At 35.4% G+C, this 23,348-nt stretch overlaps 1 protein-coding gene across 1 annotated transcript; it reads left to right on the top strand.

The window, feature by feature from the left end:
* The first annotated feature begins 9,750 nt into the window (after positions 1-9,750).
* On the top strand, positions 9,751-22,917 carry vdac1 (voltage-dependent anion channel 1). The gene is made up of 9 exons (XM_028812823.2): positions 9,751-9,855; positions 12,288-12,357; positions 13,266-13,315; positions 13,501-13,653; positions 13,828-13,880; positions 14,343-14,570; positions 15,981-16,131; positions 17,140-17,197; positions 21,861-22,917. The coding sequence occupies exons 2-9, from the start codon at positions 12,291-12,293 to the stop codon at positions 21,950-21,952; spliced, it is 852 nt and encodes a 283-aa protein (XP_028668656.1). The 5' UTR covers positions 9,751-9,855; positions 12,288-12,290; the 3' UTR covers positions 21,953-22,917.
* Positions 22,918-23,348: the final 431 nt, after the last annotated feature.

Here is a 23,348-nt window from a genome sequence, read left to right as displayed (position 1 = left end):
CCTAGCCATGATATTAAAGTAGACTTGTTTAATCATCGAGAAAAGGCTGAGCAAGATCTTTAGACCAAACTGCTCTTAGCACACAGAAAAAACGGCATGGCCAAGTATGTAGTGTACTCAGGTTTGTGTTTCTTGTGTTAAATTTGTCTTGTGTAAATGTACCAGTGGGTTAAACTATTCAATGGTTTAGTAAAATGCCACTGGCAGGACCAGCTCTACCATTTAGGCAATCGATAGTAGATGGTCACACATGAAGACAAAATTCAGAGGGGTGGAATTTTTTAAATAATACAGACTCTGACTTACCAACACTCAGGCCTTAATACAACTGCCTGGTTCCTAAAACCATAGGCTACATCATAGATTATAATATTAATAATAATCCTCAGAGTTACATAGCATACAACACACAGACACAGCAAAATAAAATTAAATGATCAAAACAGTAACAGAACTGAAGCTCTTGAATGCATTGCTAAAGACTGATTTAGTTGAAATTATAACTATCTCCAAAATGAGCTTACATTACAATTTGTGTTACAACTTGAAAACATCGTTCTTCATTGTTCTATGTCATTCACTCTTGCCAAGCTAAAAATTCTCTCCGTAATTCATTTCTCACTGGAAAAACTATTCATGGTTGTGCATTGATTGGTTGGTTAAACTGCATTGACTATCCATTTGAGAGCAAGAATATAGTAAATTAGAACCATGGAGAAATATTGAAAGATAAGAATGTAAAGTATAAGAATGTAAAGTATATGTTTATGGAGCTACTTTGGTAAGAATTTAACTAGAAGGTCAACATCATTAAAATTACCGGTAAGGCTGGCTGTTTAAACAGAGAGCTACACAGAATATTATAGTTTACAACAACAACAACAACATTTATTTATATAGCACATTTTCACACAAATAATGTAGCTCAAAGTGCTTTAGATGATGAAGAAAAGAAAAATAAAAGACAAAGTAAGAATTAAAATAAGGCAACGAAAGTTTAGGTAATGTTTTGATTAGTTGATAAATAGAGAAATGTCATATGCAAAAAATAATTTTTAAAAAGCATGCTAATACACCCAGATTTCTACATGTTTTCCCCTTAGGTGTCTATTTTTCTGAGATAGTCTTGTAAACAGACATTGCTATAAGAAATCAAACATCCCCTTCAACATTCTCAATTTGTAAATTCACTATTTTGTATCCAACCCCTCAGTATTTGACTCTACCCAGTCTTAGATCCTCTCTTGTGACTCTTGTGGCACAGCTCCGTTTACATCTTTGCCTAGGGCAGCAAAAATATTAGAACCAGCCATTGCCAGTAACACATTACAGTAAAAATGCATACCTACTTACAAAACAATATTAAAATTTAAGAAAGTCAACTCATCCATCTTTGCCAGATTATGTACCATTTTTTTTCATCTGAGGCTTAGTCACCTCTATTAGAAAATTACTATGAACATAGTTAGGGAGTCAATACTAATGGGGAAAAAAAAACTGTAGACTGACCAATCAATCCCCCTTCGGTTAGGTAAGTACTGACTGAATGTGTCCACAGAAACAGGAGCACCTGTAGAGCACAGTCCCCAAGTGCCAGCCCTTCTGGAGGAAAAACCAAATAGTCCGGCTGTACATTATGAAGTATAAAGTAAGTGTTAGTTTATCATACAAGTGCAAAATCAGAAAAAAATAAACCAAGTCAAGAGGACTTTTGCAATCTTTTTATTGGAGTCAGCATGTCAGCCAGCCCACACATAAGGGAGGATACACGTTGGATTTAGTGATTTCAAAAGGATTAAAAGTTAACATGAGGAAGGTTGTGGATATCGGTATTTTGGATCCTTTTTGCGTATTATTTAAAGTAGAAATACTGATAACTACATCTAATGAAAAGCATATTGTTAAAAATGTTGTTTCAATACATCTGCATCTTCAAGGTTTGCTAATATTCTAAACAATCAGTTGGGTTGTAATGCTTACCTCAATAGTGCTAATAATGTAAATATTAAGGTGGAAAATTTGAATGCTAAAATAAGAACTGCAGTTGACATAGTCGCCCCTGAAAAGACCGTTAAAAAATCCTACTGCACTATTATACCATGGAAAATTCAAAGAGTGTCTGATTAAAAGAGAACACACCAGACAGTTGAGCATACAGTACATTGAGAAAAAACTAAACTGATACTTTACTATGAAATATTGAATGCAAAAATAACTGTATATAACAACGCTGTCCACTTTGAGAAGCAATCCTATCTCTATAAAATTATAAATGATAATGCAGGTAATCCAAGAGTTTTATTTTCAACTATTGATTGTCTTTTAAACCCAGCTCATTTATTGGAATGCCTCCTTAAAGCTACTAGTGAAACTTGTGAAACGTTTGTCATATTTTTTTAAAGCCAGAATAAATATTAGATGATGATGATATTAGAAATAGCATCGCACAACCCCACAAAGTTAATCTAATTGAATCCCAGTATACCCTTATAAGTGAGTTAAATTCTTTCAATGGAAAAGATCGAACCAAACTATGTAAAATGATTTCTCAGTTGAAACCTTCCACCTGTGTTCTTAACCCAGTACCAACTTCTTTTTCAAAGAAGTCTCAGATGTCCTTATTAATAGTGTACTTCACATAGTGAACCCATCATAGATATGGGGATCTTCCCTGACTGTCTAAAGACTGCAATTGTTAAACCTCTGCTCAAGAAAAATAATCTCAACTTCTCTGTCTTTGAGAATTTTAGACCAATTTCTAACTTGCCTTTCTTAAGTAACATTCTAGAAAAGGCAGCTATTAAGCAGTTCAATGGTTACTTGAATAAACATTCTATTCTTGACAAGTTTCAGTCAGGTTTTAGAATAAATCACAGTACAGAAACTGCATTGGTTAAAGTAGTAAATGACTTGTGGGTTAATGCAGACAGAGGCTCTGTATCTGTTTTTATTGTCTTAGACTTGGGTGCAGCATTTGACACCATAGAGCACAGTATTCTTATAAATTGCCTTAGACAATGGGAGGGCCACTATGGCAGCATCTTAAATTGGTTTCAGTCTTACTTAACAGGTAGAAAATTCATTGTGAGTTGTGGTGATTGTACTTCGGAGATACATAATACTATATAAGGTGTGCCACAAGGATTTATTCTGTGTCCGCTGCTCTTTTCTACATACTTCCATTAGGTCAGATTATCTGAAAGCACAAAATAAGCTACCAAAACAACAGAGGACAACACCCAGCTTTATTTATCGATAGCGCCTAATCACCATGACACTCTTGGCTTTTGGAAATATTAGCAATATTTCCGATTGGAGAGGTAGAAACTTTCTCAAACTAAATAAGCTTAAAACAGAAATCTTAATGATTGGCAAACATGGATATAGCAAGGATATTAAAAATAAACTTGATCCCTTAGGTTTGAAAATTAAGACAGAATTAAAAAATTTAGGATTAGACATCGACTTTGACCTAACTTTTAAATCAATTATTAACCAGATTACTAGGACTGCATTCTTTCACTTAAGGAATGTAGCAAAAGTTACACCTTTAATAACTTTACAAGACCCAGAAAAATTAGTTCACGCTTTTATTTAAGTTAAGTAGATAACTGTAATGCACTCCTAACAGGGCTGCCTAAGAAAAGCATCAATCAACTGCAATAAGTACAGATTGCAGAAACCAGAATCTTAACTTGATAAAGAAAATTTGAGGACATCTCCCAAGTTTTGGCATTGTTACATTGGTGACCATGGTCGTTCAGAATGGATTTTAAAATACTACTAATGGTTTATAAAGCCTTAAACAATCTTGCTCTGTACTATATTTTGGAATGCCTATCCCCTACACTCTATTTGAAAGTCTGCTTATAATTCCAACCTGAAAAGAAGTGTTGAGGCGGCCTTTGCTATTATGCACCTAAAATCTGGAATACTTTACATATAGAAATTTGCCAGGCTAAAACTGTGGAGCATTAAAAAAAACTGTTTAAAACTCATTATTTTTTTTTTGGCTTTTTCATAGCTACATTTTAGTTGCATTCCTGATAGACTCATTCCTAATATATGGGCATAGAATTATCATATTCTTCAGAGATCTGCAATTTGTACTAATCCCCACTATTCTCTTCTTTTTTTTCCATTTCTTCTGTGGTGGGCGTCTCAGCTGTTCACGAGACCAACTTCATCAAATCCTATAATGTGAAACATGAAAACTAAGAGGTTTGATTTAGGAACATTTATGTCAGGTAGAATGCCCAGTGGGGGTAGGTGGACCTTTAGCCTTGGAACCCCTGCAGATTTTGTTTTTTTTATCTCCAGTCTAACTGGAGTTTTTTTTTGGTTTTTTTTTTTCCTCCCAGCCATCTGATCTTATCTTGTTTCACTGTTATTTATTTCTTTAATTTTATTGCTTACATTTAAAAATCTTCTCTTCTTGTAACTTTCTTTTTGTCATTTTGTAATGTATGAACATGTGCTATATAAATAAATGTTGTTGTTGTAATTGTAAGAGTTAGGGGTTAAATGCAAAAAGTCACTGTCATAGGTATCCAAAAGTGCCAGACAAAATATGAAAATTATAAGAGGCAAAGGTCAAAAAGGAAAGAAAAGGAAAGCTCTTAAATCTCAAAAATGGAGAGCACCACCATTAAGGCCAGGGACAGATCTGCCATCAGGGTCCCATGATAGTAAGGGGCCTTTTCAACAGGCCATCCTAAACCTCCCCACTAGATGAAACAATGGGCTATGAAATGATCAAGGGGGATCTCTCCCATACTCAATGGAACAAATGAGCATCCACAAGTTGAAATGACCAAGGGGGACACTGTTCTATACCGGCTTGATGAAGCAATCAGGTCTTGCACTGAAATCAAAATTGAGAAGTGCTGAGCAGCAGTAAATGACCCAGTGTCCACCTGCTACATGGTTAAAAGCACAAGGAACGTTTTGCTAAGGAGCTAAGTCACCCAGGGGCATGTGGGGGTTTTAATCCGGCCTTTCCTGAGGCCTTCACAAGAGCATCTTGTACAATGCTACAGCAAAGACCTCGAGCTAGGCTCACACAATTTTTACATTGCTCCTCCTATGAACAAACAAACATTGATAGGAGTGGCCTGGAGCAAAACACCAACAAAAAGAAAGGTTTCAGATGGTCCTCCAACCAATTCCTAATACCTTTATCTTAGCTGGACATGGATCTCAAAGATCAAGTCTCTTTTTAAACATATTCCACCTTTCTATTTCAACTCTGTGTCTTGTCAGTAAATTCCATAGGTTTATTCAACAGGTTGCAATGGACTGGTGCCTGTCCTGGGCTGTTTCCTGCCTTGCACTCAATACTGCTGGGAAAGGCTCTAACCCTCTGCAACTCTGAACTGGATTAAGCTGGTTGGAGAATGTATGTTACATTATGTTTAATTTCAATTGACAATTCTCTGCCTTGAATTCGACCTTCCTGCACGTCATCCCATTACTTTTTGTCTGGCTCCCATTTTCAGAAGCAAACAACTTTTAGTAATTTTGCTTTGTTTCTAGAGAAGCATGATGGTGTAATTGCTGCCATCACCACCACACAGTGCGTGAGCCCTAGAATCAGTACCGGGCTAGATGGTGAAAGCAGACTTCCTCTGTGTTTTTGTAACATTTCTATGAATGTAATGCCCAGTCAGATGGTGGCTTTACATTATACCAGTATAGCATCCATTTTTGGTTTTTGTCTTGCACAAATTGCTACAGATGTAGTTCCTGCCTCCAAACAATCATTTACGGGAAGAGGAAGAGGATAACATAACATTCACTAACCTACTCAAATCAATTCTGGGTTACTTGAAGCAGAAGCCCATCCTTGTTGTATTAGGTAAAACTCAGGACTCACTCTGAAATAGGTGCTAGTTCAAGACAGGGCAGAAAATCAGATACATTGAACTTTATTTCATGCAAAGAAATTAATCTTATTTAGTCTTCTGGAGAATTTCAACATCTTCATTAGGTCACCAAAGATTCTTTTCTCTAGCCTCTTCTGGGGATTTAGCCATTATAGTTGGGTATCATCTGAATCACTCTTATTTAATCATTTCAGTAACTTAAGTATTTCTCTGTAGAATTTATTCTGACACTTTGAAGAAGGTGACACCTTCTCTGATTTGTACTCCAGTGTTCTGGTGATATAACATGGTGTTTAGTCCATCGCTAATGTCACTAGTATTAAATAACATAGCACAACATTATCAAATTTTCTTAATCAATTTAGACACACATTGAGTCAGAGCCTATCCTAGCAAAAACAGGTACAAGGCAGGAACCAACTTTTGACACAGTGCCAGTCCATCACAGGGCCAACTCATGCACACACACATACTCGATCTTACACAGACACAGAAAGAATGTTCAAACTCCACACAGACAATGATCAGCAGTGAGATTCAAATCCAGGATGGTGGCTCTGGCAGCACTAACCACATCCCCATTTTGCGCCCTGGCCAGTTCCACTTAGTCATTTATTCATTTTCTTTGTAATTGAAAACTGTGCAGTTTGTAACACTGCTTGGTACTTAAGTCCGATTACCAGAATACATATAGAATATTTTTATAGACATCTTTTTGTTTCTTCAGAAAATCAGTACTGTATATATCTGCAGCATTTTAAAGGTACTACATATGTCATTTGTTCATCCGTTTTTCTTAATTAGAAGCTCCATAATCTATATTAACACTATCAGGTGCAAGAAGCCTTGATTTCTGCCCATCACCCTCACTCACACTCACATATTTAAACTATCAACTTTGTCTTTGCAACAAAGTTGAAGTACCCAATTCAAACTAACATGAACATATACAGAGCATGGAAAATCAAGATAGTTACTACAAATTGAACCCAGGCTACAAAAGCTATAAATGAGCAGCATATATCACAGTGCATCATTACCAGGGCCGGATTTTCCTATAGGCTAACTAGGCTTCAGCCTAGGGCCTCAAGATCAAGAGGGGCCTACATTCAAATTGTTAGCAAAATTTTATTATCTCTCATGTAATTTACAAACTTAAAAATGGAAGGTGAAAGGGCCTCATAAGTGGAATAGCCTAGGGCCTCTTTTCATATAAATCCGGCCCTGATCATTATACAATGTCAGCATGTAAGTTATAATAGTTTACATAGTATGCACACTGTGCGAGGAACATAAGGCAGTTTTGGACTAACACATTCCAGAATACTACAAGACATGTCTCTGAATGATCAGGTAGTCCTTCTCAACAACAAGCCTGACTTCCATTGAGACTGCCATTTTGTCTTTCAGCCACCTAGAAAGCCATCTTCTAATATTCCCCACAATTCCTGCTGCTTCCACTTTAACAAGTAAACTTAGGAGATTTTGTGCCAAACATTTGGAAACTAAACCAAATGATATTCTACCCTGTATTTTTCTCTCACCCCAATCATGACAGAAATCAATCACAACTTACACAACTATAAAGAAACTTAATATATCACTTAAATTATATTTTATTCATTCTTTTAAACCATTTTTATTCATTTTCTTCTTGGAATGTATTTATTTTACAAACAGCTTGGTGTTGCAGTGGTTAGCATTGCTGCCTTTCAACTTAAGAAACATACAATAGGTTTGATTCCAAGCCAGACTGCTGTTTATGCAGGGTTTTAATTTTCTTCCCATATTTATGTGGCCTCCCACCAGCCCATCCAAAAGACATGTAAAAGTGTATGTGGGTTTGTGAATGAGTGTGCCCTGTGATATACCAGTGCTGACTCAAGGGTTGATTGGATGGCAGGCATTAACTCCCCAATAGAATACATTCAGAAAAAGAATATTTAGAGAAAATACATGTTTTGCTTATTTCCTCTTCCGCTCTCACAAGTAAATATATTTAAGATAATGAATTTATCTATATTACGTACCTGCAGTTTTCAGGTCAGGGTCAATGCATTACCGTTTAGTTATTTATTAGAAATGCAGGAGGTCAAAGCATATTCTGGCACTACACACAGAAAAAAACTGGATGGGGTACCAGTTAGATAGAATGGGCCAATTTAGAATCACCTTATTAGCCGAAGACATACACGTTTGGAAGCCACAGAGAAAAACGCCATGGACACAGTGAGAATTATGCAGACTTTAAATAGAATGTGACCAGGCTCAGCCCGTGACTCATATTTATGCCTGCATCACCCCCTTGAACCATCTGTACAAACTGAGATATTATTTTTAATTTAATTAGAAGTTATATTATTGTTGTTAACATAATCAGCTTTGATTTTGATAAAGACTACAGGACTAAACCATAACTATGTAACCATAGCAATGACTTTGGACTCTACACCATTAGGTTTTGGGGTGCCTTTCCATCAATGAATCACTATGTCACCCAGAGGAAATTATTAAACTTGGAATTAAAAAGAAAGGTTCCTTTTAGATATACAGATATAATGGGGTTAGTGTCAATAAACCAAACCATTTTTACATATATTTCATGTGAAAGTTACTTTAACGATAGTAACCGTACTACCACCAAACTTCACTTTACATTCTTTATAAATGCATTTTTTTCCTCATGGGGCTATCATTGTCTTTCACAAAGCATAGCAATAATTCCAAGAGTTGTCACACTCTAAGTTTAAATTTTATACTGTATAAAAACAACAAAAAAAAAAAAATGCAGGACTTCTAATATGTTCTGAGACACTATTTTACTCATGCTTCTTTGTTTACAAAATAGTAATAAGAAGATATCATAGTCTTTTACTGATGACTTAATTATAAAAATAAAAATAAAACTTGCTATGTAGACAGTTCTTTTGCAAATATGTTGGCATCTATGGCATGGTATATCAGTTGTAAGCGCCACCACCCTGTCAATCCAGTGGCTTTGGTTTGCTAATTTTCCTCCCATACCCCTAAAGATTTGTATTTCATTGCTGATCCCTAATTGGCCACAGACGCATGTGTGGGGCTGCAATGGACTGGTGGTCAGTTCAGGTTTGGGTTCTGCTTTACCCCACTGCTCTTGAGCTGTATTTGACAATCCCCGTAACTCTGAGTTGGATGAAATGGGTTTGAGAATTTATTTATTTTACAATTTTGACATATGAAACTGTTTCAATAGTAATATAAATGGCTGCCAATGGGTCGTAAAGATTCCCCTTTTAAAAGGGGAACCCGTATACATCTAACATGCACCCATTCCCTGGGCAGGGCAGCCTGCTTGGAGTCTGCACGTTCTGTCTGTGTGTTAAAGATGCTCATTTTAGGTTAATTGGTACTCTAAAAGTATTTTGTATGGGTGTGTGCTGAAATGGTTATGAAATGGGTGAATGTATTGTCTTTACTGAAAAAAAAACAAAAAAACAAAACAAAATAAGGAGCTCTTTGTTTAAAACTACAGCTCTCGCGCCCACCCACAGGTTTTGGTTTGATCTTCACCAATCTCAGACCACCCTGACTGAGTTAATTGAGAAGCGTGCTGGATCTAAAAGGAAAAATTAAACACTACTTGCATGTGCCATCTCGATTTATAAATGCAATTTGTGGGACTGGATGTAGAATTTCTAGTAAAGTTAAACGTTCTGTGCAACGCTGTGATCTTGTCCTCCACAAACGTTACTATAGTAAAGGAAATTGTTGTTCATTGTCGGAACATTACAATACTGCAAAACGGAAAACATGAAAATGTAAGTTAAAAATTACAATCTTCGTTTTAAGAGATTACCATAGTCACGCCTCTTATCTAAACTCACCTATCGCCGTCTGATCATGTCGTGCGTATGTCCGCTCCGCCCCCTCTTGCCGACCTCTGCTTGACTGACAGTAGCACCGGTAGGATCACTCAACTGAGTTCAAGGTAAGAGAAAAATACTGTTAAAGTTAAACATTTTAAAATCGAAATAAACTGGGATAAGATTGGATGCAATCGTGCGGTTGAATTGCTGAGCATTAGTTAGGTGTCTGAAATGGTTGATACGCATCGTAAAGTGAAGGTGTGTGCAGAAGCAGCGTGCGCTCTGCATCCTTGCTCGTTTGTGCCTGTCAGCATGCAGTAGGCCGCGACAAAGTCCCTTAACAACAGTGATGGTGCGACCTTTCTACTGTTCTGAAAATGCGTTGTGTTTTCATATAGCTCATTTCCACAAATCAGTTGGAAGACAATCGGACTGACAAACAGGTAGGCAGAGAGTGTGTAGGGAGAGGAGGGATGTCGAGCGCGAGGCGTGCTGCCGGCACTTACATAGCATACCGCACCATTTTATCGTGGTCAGCATGCGTACGCCTACCGTTTACTTCTCTAAAACAAGCCTTACGAACTTGCATCATTTAATGCCTTATGTAACTACTCCCCAAAATTGTATATTGGGGGGTTTATAACTAGCCACCAGACTTATTTACCGTGTAATGCGTTTGTACTCGGGGAAAACGATCGAACTTGTAAGCCAGCGCAGGCCTTGTAGGTCATTCCTATTTAAAACATAAGTTGTGACCTTGCGAAAAGAAAAGTGAGGACCGTTATTCGAGGAAATCCCGCATCCTCTCGGAGACCATGGCGCCTAGAGGCAGATTGTGACCTCTAACCGTCACTTAAAGGTTAGGTACCACAAGCATCATTCCTGGGCTTTCCTGTCCCCTGGAGCAAATTACAGCCGCGTCAGCAAGTGCAGATTTGGAAGCTGCCTTGGCAAGGATCAACAGTGTTCAGTTGTGCTGTAACAATTAATCGTGGACATTTAGGCAAATGAAGGCCCACCCGATCCATACGGGTACTACACAAGATGAAATATTAATAGCAACTGAGCAGATGTAGGAGTGGAAAGCACATGGCTTTAAGTGCACCTTTGCATGATGATTTTTTCTTCATCTTTTTGACCACTTTATTTACAGATGAGATGGAATCTAACTAGGGTGCAAGCAAAAGAACCGTTCAGATAATCACAGGGAACGTACTATCAATTTGACTAAAGGCATTACAAAGAATAATCTCAATTTTTATATGAATAGGGGAGGCCAGACTCTTCAATATTAAAGTTTTAAAATCTGTATCTGAAGTGCAACAACCTTAGTGGTGCTTTTAACCTTTTATTAGTATTTGTCTCTCCATAAGAATCAAAAGTTTAATATTGAAAAACTAGTGCATAGCGAAGCCAAGCTGCATCTGACATTTTTGATTTAGCCCATATTAAAGAATAAAACAAACCAAAAAAGAATAGCTGTCTAAACCTAAAACTGAACCTGTTTACTCCATGGTGAAAGGTGCTTATTTATCAACTAATTAGATTTGCATCTATATCTGGACCTTTGTTGCCTTCTTCAATTATCATTAGCCTGTATTTTTTCTGGTTCACAGTCGGGGAGGGTTTAGACAAATTGTATGGACATTTTAAGAAGATGGACCAGCTCAAACTGTGTTGTTGTGTCTGAAGCATTTAGGTTTTTTATTTTCAATTTTTTAAATTTTGTTTCTTTAGGAGTGTTAATTAGAACTGTAAGCTGAACAACACGTACTTTGAGTAGATCCATGGAACAGTAGTTAGGAGGACATGGAATGCTCTGCCAATACAATGCCTGTGAATTCACATCGTCCTGCATTTGACAGACAGGGCTACTTAAGGGTCACAACTGATTTACCATGTCTAGCAAGCTTCTTCAAGGGCAGCTTTAACACAATGGCACTAGTTTATAATGTATATTTGTTTACATTTTTTTGACTTAATTGTATTTATAGTAATATGAGAATTGCATTGTTTGCGGGCTTATTGATTAAAGACGGTCATATATTATTTTAGAGGTACTGTTTGCAATCTAGGTTTGGACTGTGATGGCATGGTAGTGTTTATTAATAATGCCTTACAGCACCAATCATTTGTGTTTGTTTCCTTACCTGGTTCCCTGTCCATGCAAAGTCTCTTCAATCCCATTCCCATGTGTCTGCATGTTTTTTTTTAACTGATAAATTGAACAAACCAATAAATATGTATGCGGTGAGCTCTGTGATGGATTGCTGTCCCATTTCCAGTTGATTCCTGCTTTCTACCTGATGCTGCTGTAACTCTGTATGTTGTTGTATTATATTAAGCACATTAAGAAAACTGATGAGTTATACTTTTATCTTTTCAGTTAGCAGCACAATAAATTTACATAATATTCTAGGGAGAGGTCTTTTTAATGACAGTAGTCAAATATGGCATATTAATGTAAGAGTAGATTAACAAATCTTATTTTATTAATGTTACTATTGTTCTTCTGTACTTATGGAAGACTTCTGGAAATTTTCTTGTTTCACAGACAATGGAAGTTCCACCAGCATATGTAGATCTTGGCAAGTCAGCCAGAGATGTGTTCACTAAAGGATATGGTAAAATATAACATTTGATTAATTTTGTTACTTAGTTCATTTCTGCCATTTGTTTTCCTTGATTCTTTTTGAGATATGTATGCAGCATTTCTAAATCTTTTAGGGTACATTTATGTTATTGTAACATCCTTGCACTTTTACAAGAGGCCATTAATAATAAAATGTAAATGCTTTTTCACACATGTTGGCTTGCTTGATATGTAGGTAATTATTGTAGGCTTTTATAAATATGAAAGTATTTGATAGCATTTAAAAGACTAAAATCTTCCAAGTTTGCTTCTAACGTAGTATTTGGTAGATTTTCATTACACCCTGACATTTCTGTAATCTTTTTTAGATGTAGTAATATACCGTATCATACGAGTGACTAGTTTTTCACTAACACTTTTGGGATACCTTAGTAAGGAAATCACTTTTATACTCTTAAATGTTGATTGTATATTTTGTGTCTGATCTATTTTAATCTTTCTCACAGTTTTTAGTGTCCATTTTTGGTAATTTGTAACAAAATTTTAACTGTGTTGAAAAACTATGCAGTAGGTATTATTTAAAAGTATGTAATCTGTTTTTACAACTTGGGCTCTTCAAAGCTGTATTTAACATACAAGAGGATTATTAGGCTTCATCTATTTCAGTAAAAAAAGAAATACCTTGTAGAGAGTAGCTTACTATCTACTAGCTTACTATCCATTAGAGTAAAATTTTGATTTGTACAGGAGGAAATCACTGAAGCCACATAGATTTTATTGATGTACAGATTATCTACTTGGATGTTAATCATAAACACTAAGGAACTATTTGTGTGGTCTGCAGTTTATGCATGAATTATTTTTACAATAATTTTAGTTAACCTATTTGCTAACTGTTGTCCATTAAGTTACTGCAATTGTATTTGTTTCTTTCTTTAGGATTTGGACTGATAAAGCTTGATCTGAAGACAAAGTCTGAAAATGGATTGGTAGGTTTTTATAAAATTGTTTATCTTATTGGATTAATATTGTGAAACAGAAAAGTGTTATGCTTCTTGATTTTATGTATATTTTAGAAAGGTGCATTTTGTAAATTCAGATTTATTTTGAGAGTGAAGTATTTTTTAATTAAGCTCTCTTCAAGTTAAAATAATTATAAGTTATGTTATTTTAGGAATTTACCAGTTCTGGATCTGCAAATATTGAAACCAGTAAAGTCACTGGAAGTTTGGAAACAAAATATAAATGGGTAGAGCATGGCTTAACATTCACCGAAAAATGGAACACAGACAATACTTTGGGGACAGAAATAACCATTGAAGATCAGGTAAGGACACTTTAAAAAACATTTCAGTAAATTAATAAACACTCCAGCGTTGTCCTGTTATAGTCAATCTGTTATTTAATATAGCACCATTAACAGCATGCTCCATCGCAAGACGGTTTACAGAGCAAAGAACATTACAATATAATGCAAATCTAACGTTTTCATTCTTTTTAGCTTGCCAAAGGGCTAAAGCTTACATTTGACTCTTCATTTTCGCCTAACACTGGGTGAGTATAAATTAACGTTCAAAAACAGAAACGGTATAGGTACATTCAGTATAATATATCTTTGTGCTTTTTGTTGATGGTCAAGATTAAATGATTAAATTATGACTTACATGTCAGATCTGTGTATTAAAAGAGTGAAGAATAGTTTTGTTGTATTGGGTGCAATTAAAATTTTTAGGTCTTGGAATGAATCATAGTAATTACTATAGGAAGAGATTTTACTTTCCAATTTCACAATAGTGGTGACATCTCTGGTTTTTCTGTGAAGCTGAACTCACCTTTTTTGAATAATAATGGTAAAAAACAGTGCATAGAAAATCTAGGTTTATGTATTTCAAAAAGCAACCGAAAACATAATCTGATCTGATGTAGAAAAATATTAGACATTTTTTCTGTGATGTAACTTCAGTAGACTGTAGTCTAAAGTTTTTATTTCACTATGATTTTTATTTGTTTTTACAGAAAAAAGAGTGGTAAGATTAAAACAGGTTATAAAAGGGAACATATCAACATGGGATGTGACGTGGACTTTGACATTGCTGGGCCCTCTGTCCGTGGAGCAGTTGTCTTTGGATATGAAGGTTGGCTTGCTGGGTACCAAATGACATTTGAAGCTGGTAAATCCAGGGTGACACAGAGCAATTTTGCTGTTGGATACAAGACTGATGAATTCCAGCTTCACACAAATGTGTAAGTATATTGTTAGAAGTATTAATGAGAAAATTTCCTTTCACACAGCCATATCATCAATGTTATATTTAATTAAAAAATATTCAACAAATTGTAGTTAATTTTAATCAATAAAGAGTAAGTATACTTTTATACAAGTAAAGAAGATTAAAACACTAAAATTCAGTGGTGTTTTAATTAGATATGGAATTATATTATAGATCTAAACTAAAAAGTTTCAAACACCTTTGAATTAAGGCCAAACAACTTCTAAAAACATGAAGGGCTCATTCATTTATAATAAACATTAAAACACAATTCTGTAATATCAGTGGGTAGTTATAAAAAGGACACCTTTCAGTAATGTAATGTAATAACAAAAACTCATGTAGTGCACTAATACACCAATATTTAAAGATGATGTATTGGCAAATTCTGTCCTGGAGGGCCTTGGTGGTCATATTACCATGTTATATATTATTATGGAGTTAGCTTTAGTAAATTAGTTTCTCATCTTAATGCAGTTTTTGTTCAGCAGTTTCTGCATTAAAGATCTGTGGTAGCTTCCACCTTCCTAGTTTACAGCTTCACTAAAATACATTATAGGCAATACTGAGTCACGTTTGTGACTGCTCACTCATTTCTACCTGTGATTTACAGTTTTGCTTTGTAGTTCTTGTCATATTTCTTTCCAGCATGTGTTTTTTGGCATGTACTCATAAAGATTGCATGTACTATAAGTTAGGATAAAAAAAAAACAGTTTTGAACACTAACATAATTTGCTCACAGTTTTTGAGATTTGGTCAAAAACAGACATATATATATTTACAGTTTCAGATCTGTGTGACCTATGTGAAGATCATCACAGAAGCACTTATTTAGACCATAGAGAAATATTTTTGCAGGTGTACCAAATGCAGAACAGAAGATGCCCTTTTAAGACATCTAAAATGGCACTTATTTATCTGGAAGCTTTAACATTGGTAGTTTTATTGATCATCAATTAAGAATGTAGAAATCTCACCCCCTTTATATTTTATAATTGAGAAGTGCTGCTCACGTTTTAAATCTGACATATCAAAGCACTTAAAACCTTATTCAGTTCTCTTAGCAGAACTATAATATCAATGAAAAATGAGCAAATACTGTTTAAAACTGGTCTTGGAGAAATATACTCTATCCTTTTCCCTTTTGAGAACAACAGCATTTTTCTTCCCACAGTGCAGACTTTAATCATTTAACTAGTGACTGTATCCAAGATCCTGCTCTTCAAGGAAGTCCATGTTGATACATCATTTTGTCTAGCTATGATTAGACACACTACATAATGGCAGCGACATACTGTACTTCATATTAGGTTATACTGATTGTTTTAGTCTTTGGATGCAGAGTTTACTCGTAAGTTTAAGACCAGTTTTATTCTCTTTAAGGAATGATGGGACAGAATTTGGAGGCTCAATTTACCAGAAAGTAAACGAGAAGCTGGAAACTGCAGTTAACTTAGCATGGACAGCTGGAAATAGTAATACCCGTTTTGGAATAGCAGCAAAATACCAGATTGACACAGATGCTTCATTTTCAGTAGGTATTTTTGTAAATTAAAGAGTGAAGCTATTTCATTTTGCGTGAATCAAAATCTACATGGCACAGAATGATTGTTATTTTAATGTAAGTTGAACTGATATCTGTTTAAATTTCAAATTAACAACTAGAGTGTAAAATCTATTCTTGATTTTCATAGTGTGGTTTATAACCAACAATTAAAAAGAAAAGCAGTTAAAAAAATTAAGCAAGTACTGTTCAAAGAGATAATGCACTTTTAATTTTGCCTTTAAAAGTAATTAAATTAATTAAATGAATGTAAATAAAATTAAACTAAAATATCTTAATTCAGTATACGTTGTCTTTTTAATGCATGATTATGTGGATGAATAGATACTTCAATTAATATTTTTGTGGTGATATATAATTGATGCACAGAGAATTTTTTTTTTTTTTTTGCGCATTATTGTTACTTGGCATTACTACTTCAGTATATTCCCTCAAATTCTACATGGCAAATACTAGCACTGTTGTGTAAATTATGTAAATACTGCATATGTTTAGATATTCCTTCTCTGCTATATTTCATTTGCTTATTTTTATACAAATTGAGTACTGTCTGAGACCTTTGTGTGTTAAGACTAAACTTTTACCACCATAATGTAGTGTGTGGCAGTGAGGAGTAATGTGTTTGAATGCACCCTTACACGGGAGTTGCATCTCTCCAGGCCTGTCACCTTAAGGCCAGTGGTGTTGGGATAGGCACCAACTCCCCTCTTCCTAGAGCTGGGTAACATGGCTAAAAAATTGTTAGATGGAAGAATTTAACAAAGAACACTTTTATTTACTACTCTCAGGTACATTACTGTGTGTACAACATTTAAAAACTTTCACTATCACAAAGCACTTTACTTGTGAAACTATTTACTACTTTAGAACCGTAATTTGCATACCCTTAAACATATCTAGTGTTATTTGAATTTTACTTTTTACTTGTTCCAAAGTCTTGTATATACTAAGTACACTGTGAAATTTTTGTGATTAAAGGCCAAGGTGAACAACTCAAGCCTCATTGGACTAGGATATACTCAGACTTTAAAGCCAGGTAAGTGCTTGACTGCATTTGGATAGAATTAAATCCTTTGTTGGTTATTATATATTTTGAAAACAATTTGAGTCGAAGCAGAGCATTTTAATGCTTTTTGAACCCATGAAATGCAGAATGCCATACTTTTAAAATAACTAATATTTGAATATTAGCCTCATTTGTTATTAAATTATATTATTGTGAAATAGCCTTTGATTAACTGATGGACAAATACATGTATTTTATATTAACTAGGATGTAAACAAAAGTAGGTAAATTCTTCTACTGAAATGTTTTCTTCTCTCACCTTTATTGTTACCTTCACTAGTTTGAATGTTTGAATGAATGTTTACTGGGTTAATCGGTTACACTTCAAATCTTTTTCTTCCACTCCCTGTGGTACTGGTTATCCTTTGGGGTGAGACTCACTTCTTTCATACCATCAGACACCACCTCCATCTTAGTGTATCACATCAACCAATTTACCTAATTTCTGGTTCTTTTCCCTTACACTCTCTGAAACACTCATTACTGGCTCCCAATACTTCATCACTCAATATGACACACTAACCAACCCGCGGCATAGCATATGCCGCATAATTATTTATTGATGGGTGAACACTTCCTGAAAGACACAGTTGTCCAAATGGGGTGGGTTTGAGGATATGACTGTGAGTGAATGAAAACATGGAACTCTGGAGAGAGCAACATACAATTGTCCGTGACTGAAATCTGGTTTTGGCAGATACAGGCATATCTTTTTGAAAGTTTGGCCCTGTGCCTTATTAATTGTCATTGCAAAGGCCAATCTAACAGGAAATTGTCTGCATGTAAAAGTAAAAGGCAAATTTGAATCTGATGGGGTCAGGGATATCTCGGAAGTGAATGGTGATAGTAGCTGGGAGCATTTGGGACATTGCCACAATTTCTGCCTTGCCACCATAAACTCCGGAAGTATTCATGTAGTCGGCGTATTGCTGAGCAGACTGTATGAGTATGCTTCCGTGACTAAGAACAACGCTCTGTCGTGTGTACCCCATGGTCTTAGAGTTGGCGGGCGGGGCTCTGTCGTGCATACCCCATGCGCACTGCCTGCTCATGCCTCGAGAGCGAGGGTGGACGTGGGAGGAGGGTTAAAGTTGGCGGGCGGGGCTCTGTCGTGCGTATCCCATGATGCGGGAGGAGGGTTTGAGTTGGCGGGCGGGGCTCTGTCGTGCGTATCCTATGACGCGGGACGAGGGTTTGAGTTGGTGGGGGGGCTCTGTCGTGCGTATCCCATGACGCGGGAGGAGGGTTAGAGTTGGCGGGCGGGGCTCTGTCGTGCGTATCCCATGACGAGGGAGGAGGGTTACAGTTGGCGGGCGGGGCTCTTTCGTGCGTATCCCATGGTCTTAGAGTTGACAGATAGAGGCATGTCTTTTTGAAAGTTTGGCCCTGTGTCTTATTAATTGTCATTGCAAAGGCTAATCTAACAGGAAATTGTCTGTATATAAAAGTAAAAGGCAAATTTGAATTTGATGGGGTCAGGGAAATCTGGGGAATAAGGACAGTTTGTGAGGTAGCTGCGATACATTGCGGTGAATGCTGGTAACAGTCAGGCGGGCAAGCCAACAAAAACACTATGCTCTTAGTATGGTATTAATCAGGTTTTTGTAGACAAAGGATTTCCCTGTTCCTGCAGGACCATCTAAGAAGAAGCATGTTTGTCGCGGATGGGAATCGCTGTATGCAGCTTGTAAAACAGTTTGCGAGGGTGGACGCGGCAGATAGAGGTATATCTTTTTGAAAGTTTGGCCCTGTGCCTTATTAATTGTCATTGCAAAGGCTAATCTAACAGGAAATTGTCTGCGTGTAAAAGTAAAAGGCAAATTTGAATCTGATGGGGTCAGGAAATTGTCTGCGTGTAAGTAAAAGGCAAATTTGAATCTGATGGGGTCAGGGAAATCCGGGGAATAAGGACAGTTTGTGAGGTAGCATCTGCGATAGTTTTACACTCCAGGACATTGTGGTGAATGCTGGTAACAGTCAGGCGGGCAGGCAGGCGGGCAAGCCAACAAAAACACTATGCTCATAGTATGGTATGAATCAGGTTTTTGTAGACAAAGGTTTTCCCTGTTCCTGCAGGACCATCTAAGAAGAAGCATGTTTGTCGCGGATGGGAATCGCTGTATGCAGCGTGTAAAACAGTTTGCGAGGGTGGACGAGGTTGTGCATATCCCATGACGCGGGAGGAGGGTTAGAGTTGGCGGGCAGGGCTCTGTCATGCGTATCCCATGGTCTCTGTCTTGCATGCCACGATTGGCTGCTTAGTGAATTATATATATATATATATATATATAGATAGATAGATACTGTAATCGTGTAATGGATCATCCTTTCCTTTGTATACTGGAATGAACACGCTTCTTTTTCCGTCTTCAGGAATCCTCTTTTCACACACAGTCATTCTGTTAATCATTCAATTACAGTACCTTCTGCTGCCTTCATTTCCAGCACTACTCCTGCTGCTTTGCCTACTCATTATTTTTAGTGCAGTATTTTCCTACATTTGATTACATCTTGCCTGAAGAAGGGGCCTGAGTTGCCTCGAAAACTTGCATATTTTAATCTTTCTAGTTAGCCAATAAAAGGTGTCATTTTGCTTAACTTTTCACCACATCCATAATGGCTAACACGGTACAACACCCTAACAGACAGCTTTAACCCAGAATTGTGTTGCATATAATGCATATTATTGTATTTATTAATTTCTGTGCAATTTTATATATAATATAAACTTGAAAGTATAATGAACACATTCAGATTTCTTTGCTTACATTGCAAGTGCAGAAGAGTGGGTATCGCCCAAGATTTGTAAAACACTTTAGCATAAACCTTGTGTTTCTTCAAGGGGGCCATTGTGTGAGTTTGAAAATGTTACCTTTGCCATCATGGGCCATGTAATTTGAAGTCAGAATGAAACATATCCTTATTAAGTTTCTCTTTTTTTTACATTTCCTGCTGATGTATGTGTTGTATTTTGTCACTGCACCGAACATTTTTGAACTTTTGCATTAAATGTATTTTATTTAAAAAAACAAAACCCATACAGTGACATCCAATGCAGTCACATATACATTCATGTTTGCAATGCAGCAGTTACAACCATTGGGTTCAAAACCAGAAAGAAAAAAAATGATTGAGAAAATACATTAAAATAAGAAAAAACAAATCCTCGTTCCCCTACCCACATCAGAGAACTTATGGGAAATGAAAGGCCCAATGTAATACTTTAGATATATTAAAACAACAGCAAAGATAAAGCAAACACCTGACAAATATTTATTTAACAATAACCTCTATAAGAGCAAGAGGTTTGTTTTTACTTTATAAACACATCACTTTTCCCATTAGGTTATAAAAAGTGGATTAGGATTTTTCCAATTAAATTATTAGTCTTTGTGTGAGTAATATAGTGTAAGATACTGCCATAAATTTAACAATATAATTAATGAGAGCAAGACTTTTATTTATTTATTTTTTTACAATTTAAATAGCACACACCTGTTTTCTCATTTAATTATGAGAGGAGAATTAGGATTGCTCCAGTTAAGCAAGATGTGTCTTTGTGTACAATGTAGTTTTTCCCCATTGATAATGTAATCCTGTCTGGTTTTATTTATATATTGTGTTTAAGTGGAGTGATATTAGACCTGAGGCAGGTAAGAAAGATGTGCAAAACTGTTAATACAATAGAGCCTGAGAGTAGAGCACTCCTAAAACAAATGACATAGTGAGCCAGGCACCTTTTGACATCCATTGGAGTGCAGAATGCCATACTTTTCAAATAACTAATACGTAAACATTAGCCACATTTGTTATTAAATTAAGTTATTGTGGAATAGCCTTTGATTAAGTGATGGATGAGTATGTGAATTTTATATTAACTAGAACATAAACAAAAGTAGATAAATTCTTCCACTGAAGTGTTTTCTCGTCTCATCTTTATTGTTATAAGCACTAGTTTAATGAATATTTACTAAAACATGTGACATAGTGAACCAGACACCTTTTGACAGGATTCAACATTCAAATCTCGTCTTAGATATTGTTCTAACATATGATTTTTACCTGAGCAGTTGAGTTTTGTTCTTAATCTGAAATAGAAGCACCATTGTCCCATTGTCCCCATTGATCTTCTGTGGTTGAATTCCTTATTAAAACAATGTAATTTTATTATACTTATTTTAATTTCAAACTACAAAATAATTTCAGTGTCTTCTCCCACAAATATAGAATGTCTTTTCAGGAGTATGTCTAAGAACAAAGGGCACTGTAAATTCAACTTAGTATAATTATTTTTTTTAATGAAAGCTCAAGTGTACATTTCCTTTATTTCTTTTCGACTCTTGTTTGTTTTGTATATTGTAATTCTGTATTTTTGAATCATTGCAACTAAATTTTGAAATGGTTATTCAATTAAAATGTATGTGATGGTTAACATGTTGTTGTTATCATATCTAATAATTTTAGTACCTTGGTCCACAATGCTTGTATTTTGTAAAGGTATAATTGTACATGGATAATATGCAACTTTTATTAAAAAAGTTTCAAAAGTGTTGTACTTTTTAGATAGTATATATTGTCCAAATTAATTTTGTAATAAATCCATAAAATCCTGTTTTTTTTTTTCTTTTTTTAGGAATTAAATTAACTTTATCAGCTCTTCTGGATGGTAAAAACGTGAATGCTGGAGGTCATAAATTGGGTCTAGGATTGGAGTTTGAAGCATAGGATTACAACCTGCAAAATCACAATCTTCCAGTTTTTTTTTTCTTTTTCAATTAGCTACCTTCACAACCCGAAATGACCTTGTGTTTAATTTATATGTGTACAAAGTGGGATACAAGTTGTATTGTACTGTTATTGTTACTGATGAGCCTCACTATGTTGAAGGACAACTGAACCTGAAAGCATCCACTTAATCATGAAATACAATAAATTATTGAAAAGATGATAGGCACATTGCATTTATGCCAAACATACAAGAAAAATGCTTTATTTTGAATGGACTTTTTCATTATTCTACCTTCTAAGATCATACTGTTTTCTTTCTGTGCCCAAATTATGTTACTGAGATTCAAATCTGATTTGGATATATTATGAAAATGTGTTTTCAAAAAGTGTAATGGCTGTATTTTATCCACTGCGTGGAACAGATGCACATTATTATATTCAGTGTTTATTTTTTGTATGTGCTCAAAAAGTACAGCTGTGTTAGTTCCCTTTCTTCCATGAAGGTATTGTACTACTTTCCACAGTATTGTCAATCCCACCTTGGCAAAACTCTACAGAAGGAATAGGAAACTTAAATTATACACTAAGAATAGGTTTAGTTGTCCTTAATATTATGCAACTGTAGTTCTAACAAGCACTAAATTGTATGCTGTATACATTTAATGCATTACTAGTAATTGTGTGCAATATTTTTGTGTGAATATTGTCAGGTATGAGTTTCTTAAAGCCATCACTGTCATTTAAAGAGAATCATTAGTACTTTTCCCTGAGTATTGAAGGAAAATGTTGTCTCAACAATGCAGAGGGAACCTCCTTTGTAAATGGAATCCTTTGATAATCAACCTATTAAAAATTATTAAACGAATTTTAGTCTTCCCTTTTTGGTGTTTAAATTAGATATAACCCATTGTATTTCACAGTACTCCAAAAACCTGAAAAATAAATTAACATTTTGTTTGCCATTTCTTTGTTAGTAAAGTTTTTGTCATAGTAGATTTTTGCGATTTAAATAGGTTTGTAAGTATCTGGTAGATATAGTTTTAAACATCATTTCATGTATTGGTGACACTTGTATCATTTTTATATACTGTCACAGTGTGATGAAACCTGCAGGATTAGGCTTGACTAGTACACCCAAGGTGTTTCATTACTTACGAAATTTCAAACAAACTACCAGATTTTTATTTTTTTACAATTATATTCATTTTGATAATGATTTATATGTTCAAACTTAATTTTATCCTCTCCTCATATTCTGCTACTGACACAGTTTCTGACAATCTGCATAATATTTTTTCACTTACTAGTTTAGAAATGGGAAAGTGTGCATCATATTCACCAACTCAAACTTTATTTTATCCTGCTGGCACACTGGTACTAACAATCCTAATGT

Source organism: Erpetoichthys calabaricus, chromosome 11 (genome assembly GCF_900747795.2).
Source record: "Erpetoichthys calabaricus chromosome 11, fErpCal1.3, whole genome shotgun sequence".
NCBI classification, from domain to species: domain Eukaryota; kingdom Metazoa; phylum Chordata; class Cladistia; order Polypteriformes; family Polypteridae; genus Erpetoichthys; species Erpetoichthys calabaricus.
The sequence above is the reverse complement of the archived record's forward strand: the minus strand, read 5'-3'. Positions and strand labels throughout refer to the sequence as shown.

What these genes read in the sequence shown, in the direction of transcription:
- vdac1 (XM_028812823.2), top strand. Translation starts at nt 12,291, where the DNA reads ATGGAAGTTCCACCAGCATATGTAGATCTTGGCAAGTCAGCCAGAGAT. An exon ending in TTCCAGCTTCACACAAATGT is followed by an intron (nt 14,571 to 15,980) that starts GTAAGTATATTG and finishes ATTCTCTTTAAG; the next exon opens with GAATGATGGGACAGAATTTG. An exon ending in TACTCAGACTTTAAAGCCAG is followed by an intron (nt 17,198 to 21,860) that starts GTAAGTGCTTGA and finishes TTCTTTTTTTAG; the next exon opens with GAATTAAATTAACTTTATCA.